We start from the raw sequence: 22,523 nt of genomic DNA, 5'->3' as shown, positions 1-22,523 counted from the left end.
AAGATCAAACCGGGTCCATGTGCTGCCATAAAAGGCAGAAGTTCTGGTGCCAGTACCTGGTCGCGGTAAGAATCAGCGTTGAGGTTGCCAGGATGACAAAGAGGCCTGGAACGTGCATTGCCACAGAAAGCACCCCACACCATGACACTTCCGCCTCGAAATCTGTCAACTTCCTGTACACAACACTGGGCGTAATGTTCATGACGGCGCCTCCACACCCTCGCCCTACCATCAGCAAATCGATGATTAAATCGGGATTCATCACTGAAGTCGACTTGATTCCAATTCCTCGGAGTCCATCATAAATGTCACTGTGCCCACAATTGACGTTGATGTCTGTGTAATTGAGTCAGAATGGGCCCGCAGTATGGCTGTCGTGCTTGAAGGTGAGCAGTTCTCAGACGGTTTCGAACAGTTTGCGCACTCAGTCTACCCCTAAACAGTTCATTTCTGGTTGATGTAGCCGTCTAAAATCGGTTACGGAGGTGACGTAAGACAATCTGACGATCATCTGCATGTGACGTCACACGTGGTCGACCTGGCCGAGGGCGATCAGCGGTGGTACCCGTTTGCTGTAGACGCGTCTGTAAATCATAAACAGTCCGTTGACTACAACCCATCGTCCTTGCGACTTCAGCTACGGACGTTCCCGTCTGCAACATGCCGATGGCACGTTCACGTTGCACATTTGAAAGGCGTGACATGACAAATGGACGTAAAGACTTTTGTTTTCCTGTGTTTTTCTATTTTTGTTAATGACTGCTAACAAGTATGGCTGAAAACACGTGCGGTATTATGGCCACGTGACCAGTTGCACGTGAAAAACCACTTTTGCCACTATAGTGCTGTGCACATGATTTTGATCGATTCACCTGCACAAAAACGACTGTTATCTGAAGACAATACGTGGCCATTACTGTTTCAATACACAATAAGGGCCCACAAGGATAACTGATCAAAATGTTAAAAATTTAGGATTGAGAAGTTTTTAATTTGGTTCAGTATAGTTTGTTTGTTTGCTGTGTAACGGTCGGGTAGCCTAGTGGGTAAAGCTTTCGCTCGTCACGCCGAAGATCCGGCTTCGATTCCCGACATGGGCACAGTGTGTGAAGGATATGGATATGGATATGGATGTCTTTGGCGTTAAGCCCATTTTCTGCAAGCACTTGATCACTGCATGTTCCTCATGTTTGTCCATTTGTCAAAGGTCACAGACCACTGCTGTTATTACTGACGAAACAACTTGCTTAATTTATTCAAGTTGTTGTGGATATACCTCTATGCCATCATGTGATACACAACAAAATATTTCAACAGTTCGCAATTCCTTCCATTCAGGACACACGCTGGGAAAACATACCGACTCCCTACACAACATGCATGCCCTGTACTCAAGCACGTTGTTCTTCATAAGCATGCCGCTTTAAATAGATTTGTCTCCTATATTATAGTGACCGCCTCACACACAGGTACAAGCAACCACACACACACAGGTACATGCACGTCGCTATATAAGTGCAATAATTTTGGACGCGACGTTAAACCCAATTTCATCTCACCTCACCTGATTTATAGCGCAAAGTGTGTGATTTACAACACTGACCTGAGGTCAGGACGGACAGAGAGACACCTGAAGTGTGATTAATATGATCTTCGTGTCAGTGTGTTCGGATCTTGTGATGCATACCGGGACAAGATGCACGATATGCTTATCCTCTTGGATTTATATACCGCTAGCGAGTTTTTTTTATTAAAGTCACTTGGCGATGTTGTCGCGATCTGATACGAGCTCCCTGGCAATGTCGCCACGATCTGATACAAGCTCCCTGGCAATATTGTCACGATCTGATACAAGCTCCCTGGCGATGCTGTCGCGATCTGATACAAGCTCCTTCGTGATGTTGTCGCAATCTGATACAAGCTCCCTCGTGATGTTGTCACGATCTGATACAAGCTCCCTGGTGATGTTGTCACGATCTGATACAAGCTCCTGGTGATGTTCTCACGATCTGATACAAGCTCCCTGGCGATGTTGTCGCGATCTGATACAAGCTCCCTCGTGATGTTGTCACGATCTGATACAAGCTCCCTCGTGATGTTGTCACGATCTGATACAAGCTCCCTCGTGATGTTGTCGCGATCTGATACAAGCTCCCTGGCAATGTTATCGCAACTGATACAAGCTCCCTGGCAATGTTGTCGCAACTGATACAAGCTCCCTCGTGATGTTGTCGCGATCTGATACAAGCTCCCTGGCGATGTTGTCACGATCTGATACCAGCTACCTGGCGATGTTGTCGCGATCTGATACAAGCTCCCTGGCAATGTTGTCGCAATCTGATACAAGCTCCCTGGCAATGTTGTCGCAATCTGATACCAGCTACCTGGCGATGTTGTCGCGATCTGATACAAGCTCCCTGGCAATGTTGTCGCAATCTGATACAAGCTCCCTGGCAATGTTGTCGCAACTGATACAAGCTCCCTGGCAATGTTGTCGCAATCTGATACAAGCTCCCTGGCAATGTTATCGCAACTGATACAAGCTCCCTGGCAATGTTGTCGCAACTGATACAAGCTCCCTGGCAATGTTGTCGCAACTGATACAAGCTCCTTGGCGATGCTGTCGCGACCTGATACAAGTACAAGGCGATATTGTCACGATCTGATACAAGCTCCCTGGCAATGTCACGATCTGATACAAGCACCCTGGCAATGTTGTCGCAATCTGATACAAGCTCCCTGGCGTTGTTGTCACGATCTGATACAATTACTCATTGGAGCATTGTTCTTGCACATAACAATACTAATAAGGTGATTGTCCTGGATACTCATAACTCATCAGGTCATTGTTCTGGTAGACAACAACTCATCAGGTCATTGTTCTGGTAGACAACACTCATCAGGTCATTGTTCTGGTAGACAACACTCATCAGGTCATTGTTCTGGTAGACAACACTCATCAGGTTATTGTTCTGGTAGACAACACTCATCAGGTCATTGTTCTGGTAGACAACACTCATCAGGTCATTGTTCTGGTAGACAACACTCATCAGGTCATTGTTCTGGTAGACAACACTCATCAGGTCATTGTTCTGGTAGACAACACTCATCAGGTCATTGTTCCGATACATAATTATACTCATTAGGTCATTGCAGAGGACAATGACCATCAGGTCATCTTTCTGACAGATAATAATTCTCATCAGGTCATTTTTCTGACGGATAAAAATAGTCATCAGGTAATTGTTCTTGCAGAGGATAATATACATTGGGACATTGTTCTTGGAGATGATAATGCTCATCAGGTCATCTTTCTGACAGATAACTATACTAATCGGGTACTTTTCCCGGCAGATGACAATACTCATCGGGACATTGTACTGCTCAAAAACACAAGGAACACCCAACAACAATAGACCAATGCATTTAATGCACACAAAAAAGACCCACATAAAAATAAAAATATAAAAATATATATTTTCCAGAAAATATACCATCACATTCGGTTATCCCCAATGATATGTCCACCATGTGACATGCAAAGTTAAATAACAAGTAGATATCAGCTCTAACGAGTCTAAGGCAGGAGTAGAAACAACACTTCTGTGCAATATGTCTGTGCAACATATATTACATGTTAAGTGGAATGGGTGTTAGTCGACCAGTGAAGAAACAGTTACCGTATACATGTGTCTTTTTAACTTCAGTTCGATGTATTAGATATTAGTGTCCACACGTAGCGTCATCGTCTGATTGCGAATATACATAATTTACATTAAAGTCAAATTACCCTGTTACTAAAACCATACATTCCACCAAGCAGCCATTCACACACTCACGCACGCACGCACGCACTCACTCACTCACTCACTCACTCACTCACTCACTCACTCACTCACCCACCCGCCCATCCAACCAACCAACCAACCAATCACTCAACCAACCAATCACTCAACCAACCAATCACTACATTCAATCTCTCACTTAGTCCTGCGCCATGACTGTGGAATATATTTATTTTATGAAAACAAACCAATATAGCTATATATACAAAAGCAAGTCGAGCCAGCTCATGCCAGCTCTTTTTATAGCTCTGAAGAGGCTCAGTCTTGAATCATGTGATATTGAATCGTGTAGTATTGAATCGTGTAGTATTGAATCATGTGGTATTGAATCGTATATTATTGAATCGTGTGGTATTGGATCGTGTGGAATTGAATCTGTAGTATTGAATCGTGTCGTATTGAATCCGTAGTATTGAATCTGATGCTTCCTTAAGATGAATGGTCTGGAATATGTCAAGCTTGTTAATATTTCCAACATCAGGAAAATTATGTTTTAATTTTAGAGGAGAGAAATATATTGTGTTATTAAAGATTTCACACTGACTACACTCAATCACACAACTGCACTAACACACTCCCTCGTGCTATGTCCAGTTCAGCCCTGACGTCGATCTATAGCTCTTTACTCTTTCTATGCAGCCAGTACTATGCGAGGTTCATTTTGACCTGATATGACACGGAATTTCCGCTGAACCGACCAAATGATATAAAAAATGTCCCATTGTCCCATAATTATGATAATCATTGAGACTGATGAAGAAAATAAATTATCTGCCACAAAATCTACAATATTGCAAGGTGTTTATCTTTAAAAAAAATATTCAGGGGCTGATGGTTTTGATTAAGAAATATCTGGTTTTGCAACTGTAGCAGAAACATATTATCGTAAACCCCAGAATAAACGGACATAAACACAAATATCCAATGGTCGGTCCCTATAACGAAGACATGGCACAACGAACATATGCTATCCCGATACAATACATGACATACATCACTTGTTCCAGCTATGTCAACATGCAATACTGTAGTCTGTAAAAGAGATCCACACTAAACGTTCCGATACGTAAATATCAACACAATACAGTCAGGCCTTATCTCGAATCCCAGAATACCACAGTGCAACAGTGACACGTTCGAATGAGCGAGCGATTCGGGTGTAACCCTACTTCGGACAGTATTGTAGAGTAACACTTTGAAACTCACGCGCATGAGTAATTGCTGACTGTTTGAGCATGATGCAGAGATGAGAGCCCGAGATCAGCGGATCCTGCTACGACTAGCTGGAGGTTGTGTAGAGCGAGATGCGCTTCTTTCCACTATTTGGCCAACCATACCTCCCTAATCAACGTGTTATACTAGAGGAGAGAGCGTGGCAGGGAAAAGCGTGAAAAGATAATTGAAGGCCATTACTACTCGCGTTGTGGTCCCACCCATCACTCATATCCATCGGGTTCAGTCATAATCAACAGGTTCTTCCACTGCATTCGCAAAGAACATAATATACCACTCGCAAAAATGTAATAAATAAATGATAAAAAATTCCCAGAGTAAATGTCACCTTATCATATACCCATAATGAATGCAAGCACTGCAAGTGTCATTTCATTCTTCTATACCATCAGTGACATTCACACACGAATATGTCCCCCTAGAGACACCTGAATCCCAAATGCAACTGCGGCAGCAACAGCAACAACGATGGCACCGGTGACGGCGTATTTGGACACCACGCTCAAGTCTTTGGGTATCAAGAATGAACTGAATTCCGTGGTTAGATGAAACAACATGTATGAGACGAGCAGGTAAATGATGGTTGCTAAAGCAAAATTCAGAAGCGGCTGATCTACAAGATAGCCTAGCAAATCCTTGGCATTCGACTGGAGATATATATGGAGCTGTGAGAGATATGTCTCCAGGGTGATCTTGCCTAGCCACGCGAACATATGGATATAGTGTCGTCGGAGGACAGGAAAGCAGTTCCTTAGCACAATGAAAACAAGTATTGGGATCATCGATGAGTAACAGTGTGTTCTGTTGTACGCATATTTGTCTTTACGCATGAACGTTGTATACCACAGCACACCGACCGCTAGGGCAACTACGATCATGATAATCTTGACGCCTATTTGAGTGTATTTTTGTCTCCTGCTGTTTGCTTCCTTTTCAAGTCGTTTCAATAAAGCCTCAAAGTAAGGATAGTTGTAGGCGCATAGCATCCCGGTCAGACACGCCCAGTGGTCCAGTCCAGCTCTGAACTCCCATTCATGCATGATGTCGTGTTTCGTCTCGTGCAGACCAAATATGAACCACAATGGACGGAAAAGGGTTGAGCACGCGCCAGAGATTTCAAATATAAGGGCGTTACATATTATGTAAGCGGCAAACTTGACCGCCATCTTTATCCTGTTCTGGTTCCAGCTGTTGAGAACGCGCATGAATACATAGACCGTGATGAACCAGTAGGTGTGCATGGCGCAGATGTAATACAACATGTACTCGTTGTTGGTTGTCATGACGACGAAAATGACGAGGAAGTTTAGTCTGAACATCATTTTTATAATTCGCCATAGGGAAAAGTCTTTCCTGACCCAGAAGAAGGAGAAGTTACCTGAAAGATAGAAAGAAAAGCGTTTTAGAAGGCGATATCTAGCAAGAACGAAACATAAACGATTAATACATTTGTAAATGTGCCTTACTGTTGATACCTACTGGAAATACTTGACACGCTATTTATTGCAATAGATTAGCAATGATGTCAGATATGGAATACGTTAGTTATTTCTGTCATTAATCTCCAATCGCTTGATGATTACTGAAGAGGAACCCGATTTCAGATGGATGGTGTTGGGTTAAGTGAATCACGGAATGTAATTAGATAATACACACTTATTGTCACACAAATTTCCACTTTGAGGCAAATGCGCTTTTTCTTTACTGTAACAAAAGTCGAAGAACTACATTAAATCAGTAACATTACACACTATTCGACCCTAGTCCTGTCAAAAGACAGCAGGCGAAAATCGCCCAGCCGTATCTTGCGACTTGAACCCCCTCTAATACCTACCGATCCCTGTCATATAGGCTCGAACCCACCCCTATTACCTACCGAATCCTGTCATTTAGACTCCAACCCACCCCTATTACCTACCGAATCCTGTCATTTAGACTGCAACCCCTCCATATTACCTACCGAATCCTGTCATTTAGACTGCAACCCCTCTCTATTACCCACCGAATCCTGTCATTTAGACTCCAACCCACCCCAATTACCTACAGAATCCTGTCATTTAGACTGCAACCCATCCATATTACCTACCGAATCCTGTCATTTAGACTCAAACCCCTCTCTACTACCCACCGAATCCTGTCATTTAGACTCCATCCCACCCCTATTACCTACCGAATCCTGTCATTTAGACTGCAACCCATCCATATTACCTACCGATCCCTGTCATTTAGACTGCAACCCCTCCATATTACCTACCGAATCCTGTCATTTAGACTCCATCCCCTCCATATTACCTACCGAATCCTGTCATTTAGACTCCAACCCCTCCCTGCTACCCACCGAATCCTGTCATTTAGACTCCAACGCCTCTCTACTACCCACCGAATCCTGTCATTTAGACTCCAACCCACCCCTATTACCTACAGAATCCTGTCATTTAGACTGCAACCCCTCCATATTACCTACCGAATCCTGTCATTTAGACTCCAACGCCTCTCTACTACCCACCGAATCCTGTCATTTAGACTCCAACCCACCCCTATTACCTACAGAATCCTGTCATTGAGACTGCAACCCCTCCATATTACCTACCGAATCCTGTCATTTAGACTCAAACCCCTCTCTACTACCCACCGAATCCTGTCATTTAGACTCCATCCCACCCCTATTACCCACCGAATCCTGTCATTTAGACTGCAACCCATCCATATTACCTACCGATCCCTGTCATTTAGACTGCAACCCCTCCATATTACCTACCGAATCCTGTCATTTAGACTCCAACCCCTCCCTACTACCTACCGAATCCTGTCATTTAGACTCCAACCCACCCCTATTACCTACCGAATCCTGTCATTTAGACTCCAATCCCTCCCTACTACCCACCGAATCCTGTCATTTAGACTCCAACCCACCCCTATCACCTACCGAATCCTGTCATTTAGACTCCAACCCCTCTCTACTACCCACCGAATCCTGTCATTTAGACTGCAACCCCTCCATATTACCTACCGAATCCTGTCATTTAGACTCCAACCCCTCCATATTACCTACCGAATCCTGTTATTTAGACTCCAACCCCTCCATATTACCTACCGAATCCTGTCATTTAGACTCCAACCCCTCCCTACTACCCACCGAATCCTGTCATTTAGACTCCAACCCACCCCTATCACCTACCGAATTCTGTCATTTAGACTCCAACCCACCCCTATTACCTACCGAATCCTGTAATTTAGACTCCAACCCACCCCTATTACCTACCGAATCCTGTCATTTAGACTCCAACCCCCCTCTACTACCCACCGAATCCTGTCATTTAGACTCCAACCCACCCCTATTACCTACCGAATCCTGTCATTGAGACTCCAACCCACCCCTATTACCTACCGAATCCTGTAATTTAGACTCCAACCCACCCCTATTACCCACCGAATCCTGTCATCCAGACATAGCAGGCGATGTAGACTCGGATCCAGTTGTACCACTCCTTGGCCGCGAAGTAGTGGTACCACACAAACATCACCTGCATCCAGCCCTTCCATTCCTCCGTCTGCTCCCTGGACACGAGACAACGTTATGCAGACATAATTAATGTGTGTACATGGGCTTATATATGTTATACTATTCATAATTTGCCCATCATGAACTGTTTATCTTCTGACGGCAAATTCAGCAATATTCCAGCTGTAGTAGGCGGCCTGAACATAAAGACCATCGAGTGATTGATATTATGACGATGACATGCAGTCATCCAAGTCACCAAGCCCTACTACCCGATCGATGTAGCCGTCCCTAACATTTATACAGATTACGATGCTTATGCTTATTATAAATTACCAAATCCATCTGGACATGGTCCGTGCAGACAATAGTGTCATAATGGAACGGAATCCTTTTAGGGCCATTTGCGTAAGATATCACAGCCTATCGGTTGCGATCTGCATGTCTGTTGAAATAAATCTACTGCCAACAGTCACACAGATCTAAACAGTATATATATCTATATATCGCAGAGGAAGCAGGTATATGTTTACACCTGACCTTGTGAAGCTCACCCTAAACAGTAGAGGCGTCTCACCTGTTAAGAATGATGTCCTTGGTTGGCCGGATGGTGAACACACACGCGACGAGGAACAGGAGGAACACCAGGAACAGAAAGGTGTCCCGGCTGTACACGCGGGGTTCGGCGGGGAACACCTGCAGGAGACACGTCACATAGTAGGTTGTTTCATAATGTTGCTGACAGTCTCAGCATTCTCAAGCACAAAATCAAAATAAGTTAGTGGGTTTAGTTAAACGCCGTTATTGCAGTTATATCACGTCACGTCATCATGATGTGTGAGTGAGTGAGTTGGGTTTAACGCCGAAACATAATCGGGGCGAACCCACAATCATAGGTTTCTGGCGTGCCCAAGGGACGCAACTCTGCACAGTGAATCGCGGGCGCCTTAGACGACTGCTGTTGCAGTGCCCGACAGCAGATGTGATGCAGGTTTTAGACGAGATGATTACCACTTCAGTCAAATCCACGAGCACGGGTATGATGCTTCCATAATCATAACCAGCATTCGAACCCATGATCATAGACTTCTGGCCCGCCTAAGGGACGCAACAAATTGCGCCGCCTCTGACGACCAGGCAAACCGTGCCCCAAGAGCACCATAGTGAACGAAGCTTACATGGTTTGTAGCGACAAACATTCGTGAAGAAATAATATTTGCCTAATGTGGAATCAATATTAGCTGGACAAGAGAACTGTTATTGGGTTGGGTTTAAAGCCACCTGGAACAGTGTTTCAGTAATGCTTGTGTTGGTCTTTCAAGATCGGCCATTTTCACTGTTTAAGGAGCTGTTATATTATCAATGATAGATTGAATATTATGGTCAGTCAGCTGTTGTTTCGATTTTTATAACAATACAACGTGTCGCATCGTTTCCCGTCAATGCGTGAATGTGATTATGTTCCACAATATTCAATATATCAGCGACGTCTTTTCACGGTCAGTAAATATGTTTGTTTGTTTGTTGTTTAACTCCGCACTCAACTATATTCAAGCTATTTGACGGCAGTCTGTAAATAATTGAATCTGGACCAGTGAATCCAGTGATCGCAATTCGGATACGATGACATGTATCAACCAAGTCAGCGAGCATGACCACCCGTTAGTCGCCTCTTAGGACAAGCATAGTCGCCTTTTACAGCAAGCATGGACCTAACCCGGATCTTCACGGCCTGTAAGTACATGTGGTCGAGTCTTTGTCAAGCAAAACAGTGGTTGAAACAATGAGCAATGATACACACCGTCGGAAAGGATGGCATGCACTCAGCCAGATCACACCTTACAGAAGTCTAGTGTGTAGACAAGCATGGGTACTTGGGACCTATTATTCTACCAGGAAATTCCCACTGGGAGTCAAAAGACTCATTCTGAAAATGCGCATATTATAATATTCATTGTTCGCATATGAAACAATGTTTATTTTGTTACTTTTTTTTTTCTTTTTTTTTTTTAATGTTCAAGGTGAAAATCAGCAATATTCCAGCTCTGTGACGGCAGTCTGTTAATAATAGACCAGATTATCCAGTGATTGATATTATGAGCAACGTCCGTTAAACAAATGCTGGCACACAACCATCCTGACCATCCGATCCGTGTAAGCGCCTCGTACGACAAGTCTCGGGTGGATACGGGGTTGCCATAGAGAGAATAAGCTATGAATGAATAACAACGGGTCGTTTTGGGAGACCACAATGGACATACCTTGATGTAATCGCAGAGAAAGTAATACCCCATGATGGCACCAAACACAATGATGTATTTGAGGAAAGCGTCGAAAGTTGGAGGTGGAGGTGGTGGGGGCCTCTTCGGGGTTTGGACACTTTCTTTCTCGCTCTCTTTGTCAACGTTTGAGTCATTAGCATCCTTAACTTCTACTGCAACGTGATTGGTGACTGGCTTTGTGTCACGTGTTCTTTCCACATCCGGTTCGGGTTCGGCTTGTTTGCCTCTGACGAAGGAGCGTGGCGCTCTGACTGCGTACAGGAACGTCACGCCGACGTAGATAACAAACAACGTCATCTGACACAACGTGACTTCATGGTGAGGATGTGTGTGATCGTCAAACACAGCGTACTTGTCTGACGAGAGTCCCTCCATGCTCTTTTTGATGACGTGATCGATGAAATGACTACCCATGGACTGGAACAGATACGTTTATCATCATTGTATTCAATTCTATCAGAGCGTTTTCGTGGGTCTGAATCCCAGATTCTACCTGTTCTGACCCTTGACCATAAACCTAGACTAACATATAGTCTCTGAAATGAACATATCGTACAGAAAAAAAACAGTTGTTCAGTTATCTTAATAAAAATCTAATAAAAAGGGAGCCCAGTGATTCTCTTCATTTTCAGACCTGCAGTAATCTAGACTTGCCAAACATTATAGACTTGCATGGGCTGTAGTTGATATAAATGTATCAGGGTCTGTAAGACAGACTACCATAAACCCTGCACAACACAACACTTGCATGGGCGGATACAGCTTTTTGAAAAGGGGGGGGGGGGGGGGGGCTGCACAATTAAGATCTATTTATTGTCTTTGGTGGTAATTTATACAGAAATAAAGATTTTTTTCGAAATAAAAAGGGTGTTTTTGTGAATTTAGTCACTACCCCCTGCAGAACACAATACTTGTACCTGTACCTGCACAACACAATACTTGTACTTGTGAGTTTATACCCTACACAACACAATACCTGTACTTGTGAGTTTATACCCTACACAACACAATACCTGTTCTTTTGAGTTTATACCCTACACATCACAATAACTGCACTTGTGAATATATACCCTACACAACACAATACTTGTACTTGTGAGTTTATACCCTACACAGCCCAATACCTGTGCTTGTGAGTTTATACCCTACACAATACAATATCTGTGCTTGTGAGTTTATACCCTACACAATACAATACCTGTACTTGTGAGTTTATACCCTGCACAACACAATACCTGTGCTTGTGAGTTGATACCCTTCTCAACACAATACTTGTAGTTGTTAGTTTATACCCTTCTCAACACAATACTTGCATTTGTTAGTTTATACCCTGCACAACACAATACTTGTAGTTGTTAGTTTATACCCTTCTCAACACAATACTTGTAGCTGTTAGTTTATACCCTTCTCAACACAATACTTGTAGTTGTTAGTTTATACCCTTCTCAACACAATACTTGTAGTTGTTAGTTTATACCCTTCTCAACACAATACTTGTAGTTGTTAGTTTATACCCTTCTCAACACAATACTTGTATTTGTTAGTTTATACCCTTCTCAACAAAATACTTGTAGTTGTTAGTTTATACCCTTCTCAACACAATACTTGTAGTTGTTAGTTTATACCCTTCTCAACACAATACTTGTAGTTGTTAGTTTATACCCTTCTCAACACAATACTTGTAGTTGTTAGTTTATACCCTTCTCAACACAATACTTGTATTTGTTAGTTTATACCCTTCTCAACACAATACCTGTAGTTGTGAGTTTATACCCTTCTCAACACAATACTTGTACTTGTGAGTTTATACCCTTCTCAACACAATACTTGTAGTTGTTAGTTTATACCCTTCTCAACACAATACTTGTAGTTGTTAGTTTATACCCTTCTCAACACAATACTTGTAGTTGTTAGTTTATACCCTACACAACACAATACTTGTAGTTGTGAGTTTATACCCTACACAACACAATACATGTAGTTGTGAGTTTATACCCTGCACAACACAATACTTGTAGTTGTTAGTTTATACCCTACACAACACAATACCTTTACACGTGGATTTATATTCTACAACCTACACAACACAATACTTGTACTTGTGAGTTTATACCCTGCACAACACAATACCTGTACACGTGGATTTATATTCTAAAACCTACACAACACAATACTTGTACTTGTGTGTTTATATTCTACACCCTGCTCAACAAGACAAAAACACTGGACACATCACTCAAAGCTAAACAACAAACTATAGTTTGTATTGGGGTATGGGTGTGTGTTAAACTTAAACAAGACACTAAGATCTGAACGTGTTCGGTAACTCGGTTGGGTGGGGTTGGTGAATACATTAAGCCCAACAAAAAGCGAGTATAGTTTACAATAACGCGTGATGGGGGGCGATGTCCCTTTACAATAACCGCGTGGAGATTCTGGCGTAAATCGTCGGCTCGGTGGGTACGGCGGTTGGGAGGAGGTCGTATACTTGTTCGGCCTCCGTCACCACTCGCCCCTTTCCGTAACCTATTCGGCTTGTCCCGGAATAACACGAGTTGGTCACGAATGAGCAATACCCATCACGCCGTCATGTGAACAATCTGGACCAGACAAACCAGTGACTGATATTATGAGCAACGATCAACGCCTACGGGAAACGATAACATGCAGATATCGCTGTCACCTAGCCACCCGAGTCATTTTGGTTGGTTCTTACACGTACCGTATTCGCCGTATTAAGCTCCCGTGTCCAATAAACGCCCCCAGGCCAACTTTAATATCAATATGTAAGTACTCTCTATAAGCGTCTGCGTATAACTTTAGACCGAGAATATACACGACGCAGTCCATATTTCATATTGCACATTTTTTTCACAGAAAACGGCAGTTCAGAAAGAGAATATTATTGCCGAGTAACTAATATCGCAAATATGTAATTTTATTTGAATTTTGGCTTACATACATTTTATTATTTCAAAAGGATCGGTAAACAAGCAAAACTAGCTCATGTAAATACCTCTCCAGGTAATAACATAAACACAGCTGGTTTTATAAGATAGTGCTAAACGTAAATACTAGTTACAAATTGCAAAAATGAAATACATGAAGCCAATATATTGAAGTCGTTGGTGTCTAAATAATGCAGTTTTCCATTACTATATACGTGACATTAAAGTACTAAAATCCTTTCACTGTCATATTGTTGGAAAAATAAAAAAATGTCTACCGCAAATATTACATTGTTGCAACGTGTTTTTGGAGAAAAAAATAGTTTGGCTCATAGTTTTAATTAAATAAAATATCTGTTTTTGCAGCTGCAGCTGGTCCCAGAGCAAAATGGCCGGTCCTTGAAAAGCTCCATGCCACGAGCTCGTCCCTGAGATGAGAACAATAACCGCAATATGTTTCCATTGACGATTATAGCATATGAAGGCATTATGATGACTAGCAATAACTTCGCACACCTGTCGCGCGCCACATTTACCGCCCATCTGTTCGCAATAGCGGAACACATATAATACTTACAAATCCATATTTACTGATGGATCCAAGGATGGTGCCGCTGTTGCCAGCGCCACTGTCATTGGATCCAGAACCATATCATCTAGATTACCGAATGACAGTTCTATTTTTACAGCAGAATCGCAGGCAATATTAACTGCTCTTAAATATATAAATACCCAATCTAAACATAAACGGTTCATTATCTTTTCTGATTCACTTTCCTGTCTTCAGGCAATTAATAATATCTCTTGTCATCATCCACTTTTACGTGAAATCATTGAACTACAAAATGATCTTGCTACTGGCCAGTACGACATCGTCTTTTGTTGGTTACCAAGCCATGTTGGTATCAATGGTAATACAATGGCCGATGCTGCTGCAAAAGCAGCACTCACCAAATCTGTGACACCACTTCTTCTACCATACACTGATTATAAACCCATAATTAGATGTTACATTTCTGATCTAATGCAAAAGAAGTGGGACACTCAAGTAGGTATCAATAAATTACATGAAATTAAACCAAATATCGGTTACACCTACTTGGGCTGTCAGTCCAGATTTGAAGAGGTCATTATGCGACGATGTCGTATTGGCCATTCAAGATATACACATGAGTATCTTTTAAATGGTGAGGATCCTCCGTTTTGCATCCCTTGTGATGAAAGAATCACAGTCAAGCATGTCCTGCTTGATTGTATTGATTTTTCCATCACAAGGGATAAATATTTCAATGTTAAAACAATTAAGGACCTTTTTAATGATGTTAATTCTCGTTTATTGTTATGTTTTTTAAAAGAAATAGAGCTTTTTCATAGATTTTGATGTGCTAACTGTATTGTTTTAAAAATTGGTAGTGCAATTTAATAACTTAGATTGTTAGTGGCTATACCCTCAAGGGGGGTTGAAGTAGCGTAAAATTATTGTCCCCCTTAGAGGGTATGTAAGTCCCATTTCATTCCAGGTATTTTTCTGCATACCAGGCTTTTAAACGTAGTATATTCGTTATTTTAATCTGAGGCTTAATTGATACACTGTCGTCAGTGACTGAAGGGATGATATAAATCCTGCCGGGGTCCGTGCAGGAAGCTAAGGTACTGTAAGTCCCCATGGTCCCCAGTATGGTGATCTCCTTTCAGTGGCTGACGATTTCTAGCCCATTTTTATATTGTGATGTTCATTAATGCTTACTGTTTTTATTATTCACAACTAGTTTTAAATCAAGTCTGTGATATTCTAGTTATTCTACTGTCCTTCGTCGACAGGTTTTTATTTCGTATAATTATGTGTATTATTAATGTACTTCTCGTCACGATATGGCTGAAATACTGCCGATGTGACGTTAAATCTTAACTCACTCACTGATACTGAAGACATGCAGGATCTGGACCGCTTGCATCCATCTAGTATAACTACAATGTATTTCAATGGTATACGATTATATGGTTCTGTAATTCAGATATGTCCATCAATATTTTACCAAAACAAATTACCCCCGTAGCTTATAAGTGTTACATGTTTATACAAAATGATAACATTGTGTAAAAGTATGGTTTAATGCCTAAGTCGAGCTAAATAATACTATTTACATATTGATATTATGCAACAGTGCGTAGTGTGTTGTTCTGAAATTTCTATTGATGATACGTGTACTGGGGAGGTCTTCAAACAGGCATTACGTCTGTTAGCCAACCCATATTTCCTTCACAGTAATAGAATATTGCTCAAACTATTTTAAAAAATACATTATTAGTTTCCGTCTGAATAAGTATATAACTGAGTGAATGGTTGACCGGGTGAATGCTGGAGTCACAATGGTATACAGTGGGTCTGTTAATCTTAATTGAGCTCTTAATCCCAAGGCGCAGTGAGGTTAAACCTCACATCTACCTTGTGGAGACAAATGCCTTAATGCATGGATGGATGGATCAGCCGTGCGGGCAGCTTGTTGGGCATTAAGAAGGGTTCTTATCACAAGTAGATGTCTTTGCTGTGTAGCGCTGTGGCTAAATTCAGATGTGGCACCGCTCCTATTGAAATTGAATTAGGGCGGTATATTAAGACGGGATATTCATGCCAACTGCCTCAAATATCGCTGACTTAGGTAAAATGTGTTTTAATATTTATGCCCGGCAAAAACGTTTTTTAAACGTTGTTTAACAAAAAATTTTTTAGCAAAGTTCTATTTTTTACACCTACTGTAATTCTATATTTATGTTAAAAACATAGTTTTGAGTCTCATGGTTTGGCGTCGGCTTATATTGGCCTTGCATAAAAATATAAACATGTTTTTATGACGTATATAACTAATGTATTTTTATGTGTGACACTTAAATGAACAATTCATTCATTCATTCATTCATTCAGATGCCTTTAGGGGACAGGAAGGGTTTTCGGTGTCTTAACGCCGTCGAAGATGAATGTCATGCCATTGGTGTCATGTGTATATTGTTGGGCGACATGGTCTCCTAATTAAGTGACACCAAATTTGATCAACCAGTGTGTGATGTACAGAAAATAACCTCTATTTTGTCAGATATTATTTTATGTCCTCTTACCGACAAAACCTGCAATGACATTTTACAAAAAGGGAAGTGTTTTATACAGCTGCTAGTCAGCTTCTATTTTTAATATACATTTTAGAAGGGTCTCTCTTACGTCCGTAAGGAGGGGCCCATATATGCATTTTATTATGTAACAGTGTAATGGATTGGTGATACTGCAATAAATACAGGATATTCAATGTGTCGAGTTAAATATCTCCTTTCCTCCGTCACGAGTTAAAGAAAATGATATTTCACGAGACACATGGAATATCACATTTGGATATGATAATATAGAAAATCAACTTCAAAAATATATATTCTTGAAAGCTACAAGACCGCTGTTGGAAGCGAAGGAATGCACGCTGGTCAAGTAACAAATTGACGAGTTAAATGAGAAATGTACAGTTTATAACGAAAAATTTAAATAATAATAATAACAAACGGCAAGAAGTGACATTAACTCCATAAATGACGATCTGTCCTTATTTTACCTTGTCAATGTGGAAATAACGTGAAGAGGAAGTCAACAGTTTGTGTACGGACTGAACACTTACGATAAAGGGAGAGGTAGCGCTTGTATGACAATAGTTCCATCAAAGTCCTATGTTCACTGCAGTGAACTATCAAGTGTTATGTTCACTGTAGTGAAATATCAAGTGTTATGTTCACTGTAGTGAAATATCAAGCGCTATGTTCACTTCAGTGAAACATCATGTTATGTTCACTGCAGTGAACTATCAAGTGTTATGTTCACTGTAGTGAAATATCAAGTGCTATGTTCACTTCAGTGAAACATCATGTGTTATGTTCACTGCAGTGAACTATCAAGTGTTATGTTCACTGTAGTGAAATATCAAGTGTTGTATCTACTGCAATGAAAATATCACCTTTCTCAACTTCAGAAAACTCAGTCTTTCACACTGAAGTATATAATAAAAATCTGTCTGTCTTTCAGCCGATCCAAGCCCTCACTAATGAGCTCAGCTGAAACCAGCTAACTATTCCCCCTTTGCGACCTTCAGAAATTAAGAGCATTTATAACAGTACACTAGACCTTCAAATAGAGAATTCCCCCATTGCGCTGTCATTCAACATGGCTCATGCTCTAGTGAATATTGAGTATGTTACACTAGATAGCTAACGTTGGACAGTCTCATCACAACCTATTCAGTTTTTTTACTTACTAAAGAACAGTCTAGCAGTGTCCGTATACGAAAAATATCGGCGAGTTGACAATGAGATTCTGCAACGCAGACAACTCCTCATCGATGCCGAATCCCCAATGCAGATGCCTTGTCACATTGGCATAAGTCTGAGATATTACTGACTTCAGTCCGTCGTGGTATAAGTCTGAGATATTACCGACTTCAGTCCGCCGTGATATAATGCTGAGATATTTCTGACTTCAGTCCGCGGTGGTATAGGTCTGAGATATTACTGACTTCAGTCCGCCGTGATATAATGCTGAGATATTACTGACTTCAGTCCGCCGTGATATAAGTCTGAGATATTACTGACTTCAATCCGTCGTGGTATAATGATGAGATATTGCCCTTGGTTGTCTGTATTGGGTTCCAACTGACATGCCAGTTGCTAAAGTACTAAACGACCACTTGGCGTTATCTTTTATAACGATGCGTGACCCGGCGTGTCATTCAAGTGATATAGACAACCATCGTTAACTCGACTACAACGGGGTCGCCTGCGTTATAGAGCTTCACTATGCCTAGGTTGTCTGACCATGCCAGTGGTTTCTGCATGGCCCCGTGTTTTCCGTGTAGTCACTGACTCGTATTATCTGTTTGGGAGAGATTATCAGTGGGCTTAGAGGTGTTTGGATGGGGACAGCTTAAGATATTGCTTATATTAGAAATGGGATATGATTAATTAAAGAAATGTAAGTGAACAAAGATAGTTTGTCAATAAAGAGATTAATATTACCTACGAGACGCAGACAGTATGCGGCAGTGGAGCAGGGTCTTAGAGGCGAGGACAAAAGTTGAACTATACTGACAGAGTTGCACATCTTCTAGGAGAGTATGCTTGACTTTGATTAATCTTTTTCTTGCGAACAATGAAGGTATCTTTGTTAGATAAAAAGATAAATAAATGATGCAATAAAAAAATGTCTTTTCTTTCAATTTTGAGCACCCCTGCTAACAATAAAATGGGTAGATCAAACATGCCTACTTTGTGCAACCAGCAAAGTCACTCATCCCTGACTATGCCTGCTTTGTTAAATTGCTACTGTTTACCTGAGATGATTACATTGTGGAGATAATGTTCCCGTGCAGATAAAGCTGGTAGACTCACGCTTAGTCTCTGAAAATATATTTCCAGTCGAGATAGAGGGCAGGGATTGAAAGAAATCAAAACTTAATATGACTCTCTGCTTTACCCTAACATGCTCAAACCTCGTTAATCCGGACCTCATTAAAGACATTACTACATACCAATGATTCGTTAATCCGGACATTTGTTAATCCGGACGCTTATGCTCGGAACAACATGAGGCTAACTGTTTTTGGTGTGTATCTTCACAGTTACATTAATCAATCTGTGAAGAAATATAGTTCACATCACTCACTTTGTATTTAGTATTACTAAATTGATTTCAACACAGTTAGGTTCAGGGTATAAGAGGACACCTTGAGAAAGTAAGTTTGGGGAAATTGATTAAATGGCCTGAGCAATTATTTAGAATAAAGAAGTTGTTCATCAATAAATTTCTTATCCCTACTTAATTATTTAGAAGTGTTTATAGCAAATGGATTGGTCAGCTGGCAATTTGTCAGTATCAAGACCGTTCCATATACAAAACAGCCCGCGGTTGGATGTACAACACTCGAGCTTCAATCTATGATTTATATTTATCGTGTTCATCGTACAGTCGACTGTTTTGGCAGATATTTCTTATGAATATGGTTTAAACAATCTTTTATTTTCTGCAAATTGGATTGGTCCACAGGCACAGTGTCTATTTAAAGACCTCTCCGACACAAGAATATTCATATAAAATAGCACAAGACACAGTGGAATATAAAATGATCAACATCAAATATATATAAATGAACATAAAATGTCTAACATACTTAAAAGGCTTTCAAGGCGTTTTGTTAGGGTAATATATGTGTTTCAGATGACAGAGTTATATTTCCAAACAACACGGTTTTGATATCATAACCTTATATGTGAAAGAAACAATTTGATCTAATATCCGTTATGAATATAGAAAGGGTTTGGTCGCTTTAAAGTTATGGACAAGATATATGGTTATTCAAGCATAGCGATTCGTGAGTTTAACAACTTAAATAATGAGTTTGTATGGCTTGTGGGGAAAAGCAGTTTATGGTCTTTAGGTATGTATATCTCTAATAACAATACATTTAAAACGCAAAATAATACAGAATTTTAACATCAAACTCCTGACAGAGAAATGGCAGTTTAGATGTAGATCCCCAAAGCAGAGAGCTGGTCTTCCTCAAGCATATCGAGTGACGCCATAATCACAGGCCTAATAAACGTGTTGACTAATAAACAAATGTCATCTATGTTTTAAAGTAGATATGACCCAGGTATATTTATATGTAACATTAAACTCTATTAATCAAGTAAGGCATGATATATTCAAAGGTATACTCAGAACACTGCTATATCACCTAATCAGTGAGTTTTATAGATTTATCGAATTGTGCATCTTGCACTGACATGCTCCTGGCGACACTCCGGTTGACGCCACACCATCGTCCTGCCGATTAACATCCGCTAAATAGCGGTAAAACTTACCTTGAAGCTACTTCTTTACATTAAAAAATGTCCTCCTCGTGCATGTCCAGGGAAATACATACAGAGCAACTGACCTAGTCCGTAACGACACGAGTGCTCCTGTACAAACGTGCAATCTCGGAATATCGATCTAGGTATGACTAGAATTGCGGCTACGTGGACAGTACACACACACAGAGGTATATCCTCAAACAATGTTTAACCTCATAGGTCGCGAGTCGTGTACAGACAGTTTGATACATACCGAGTTCAGGGATGTTCCCTGTGTCAACTTCATGACCAGTCAAGTATGACTCTGCTGTCAACGTGAGCAAAATGTCACCATGCAGTCTACTGCTTTATAGACCTACGCCTCGGTATAACGCGACTCAGACGCCGTGTTCAATGCTGTGTGTTATTTCCGTTGCCGGTATTCAAACAACACGAACCACACCTACAGCTGAAATTAGGTCACGGGTGGCTGGTATACCGTCTTTATATACACTCGATCCTCGTTATAACGCTGTATGTCTTAAATGCAGTTCCGCATGCCTGGGAGATATGTTTGTTTAAAGGCCGCAGGGCACGTTGGAAACATGGAAACAAAAGAAACGTCGAGTAATTAGCTTCCCTAAAGGTTTTATATAAACGCTGCGTCTCGTCGTCAACAAACGCTCTAATTGCCAGTGGTTGACACCTCATTTTAATCAAGACATAAGGAACAATAGCTTAATCCTTATTGGCATATACCTGTGCACATACAGCCCTTGTTGACACAGCAAAGAGGATTAGCAAACTCTTTAAGACTTTTTAAGTGACGTAGACAGGTAAATAATTAAGAGACTAGATGTTAGTCTATGGTAGACTAACATCTAGTCTCTTAATTATTTAAAACAAAACAAAAACAGTTGTTAAATTATCTAAAATAATATGACAAAAAGGAGCCCAGAGACTTCATTTTCAGAAACTACAATACTCTAGACTTGCCAAGTATAGTAGACTTTTCATGGATATCCTATTGGATATACAGTAAACTACGGTTATAACGAACTCAAAGGGACCACTCATTTTAGTTCGTTATAACCGTAGTTCGTTATAAGCATATATACAGCATATATACAACAAATGACCGGGACTAAAAAATAAGTTCGTTATATCGGTCAGTTCGTTATAAGCGTGTTCGCTATAACCGTAGTTTACTGTATTTGTTTTAGGGTCTGTAGGAGAGACAAGGTGTAACACAATACTGTTCAGAAAGTGAGACTTAACTAAACAACTTTTCGAGTTTTGTACCTATTCTTATGTTAAAAATGTCAAGCTTGTTCAATAGCTAAATTATAATCGTTCGGCAAACATTGAAAAGTGAGTGAGTTCTTTTTTACTCTTCTTTTAGCAATATTTCAGCAATAACACAGAGGTGGACACCAGATATGGTTTCACACATTGTACCCATTTAGTAATCGAACACGGGCCCTTGGCATGATAAGAACATGGAATACAATCGAGCTGTTATTAATGCTAGTCCAAAGATATACAAGTCCCCCGGGTCAGTGATATTTTAATTAAATGTTTACACGTTGACATGTGGCCTTCGGTCACGTAACGCAAGCAAACCATTATTGACTATGGTCAGGCTAAACAGAGCCCCGAGGTTACACTTGAAATAAGACAACTGAGATTGCAAAAGCGGGTGGCAGAAAGGCGAGGAAAGTAAGACCTGGGGCGATGCACGACGTCTGGCCCCGAGGCTCTGGTCTCCAAGGTTTACAATCCTATGCACAACCGGGTAGGATAGTTTTTATCTTGCTTTCATATCGACCAGCAATGATCAAATATGTCAGAATGA

General features: G+C 40.9%; 1 protein-coding gene across 2 annotated transcripts; it reads right to left on the bottom strand.

Annotated features, from left to right (window-relative positions):
- Positions 1-3,925: 3,925 nt before the first annotated feature.
- Positions 3,926-21,049, bottom strand: LOC139459869 (uncharacterized). Of its 2 annotated transcripts, none has more exons than XM_071241581.1 (5): positions 20,943-21,049; positions 10,842-11,279; positions 9,158-9,276; positions 8,509-8,636; positions 3,926-6,456 (listed from the first exon to the last, which is right to left on the bottom strand). In XM_071241581.1, the coding sequence occupies exons 1-5, from the start codon at positions 20,973-20,975 to the stop codon at positions 5,477-5,479; spliced, it is 1,698 nt and encodes a 565-aa protein (XP_071097682.1). In that variant the 5' UTR covers positions 20,976-21,049; the 3' UTR covers positions 3,926-5,476. The 2 variants fall into 2 exon arrangements, with proteins under 2 accessions (XP_071097682.1, XP_071097691.1); XM_071241590.1 differs by having other exon boundaries at positions 20,699-21,013.
- Positions 21,050-22,523: the final 1,474 nt, after the last annotated feature.

Source organism: Haliotis cracherodii, unplaced genomic scaffold (genome assembly GCF_022045235.1).
Source record: "Haliotis cracherodii isolate W230 unplaced genomic scaffold, xgHalCrac1.p SCAF_1, whole genome shotgun sequence".
NCBI classification, from domain to species: Eukaryota; Metazoa; Mollusca; class Gastropoda; order Lepetellida; family Haliotidae; genus Haliotis; species Haliotis cracherodii.
The sequence above is the reverse complement of the archived record's forward strand: the minus strand, read 5'-3'. Positions and strand labels throughout refer to the sequence as shown.

Bases quoted from the DNA above. Each gene is read 5' to 3' on its own strand.
- LOC139459869 (XM_071241581.1), bottom strand. From the start codon at position 20,975: ATGAAGTTGACACAGGGAACATCCCTGAACTCG. The intron at 9,277-10,841 runs GTATGTCCATTG...TGTCTCCTGCAG, and splicing joins TTCTCTGCGATTACATCAAG to GTGTTCCCCGCCGAACCCCG. The intron at 6,457-8,508 runs GTGGGTAATAGG...TCTATCTTTCAG, and splicing joins TGTCTGGATGACAGGATTCG to GTAACTTCTCCTTCTTCTGG.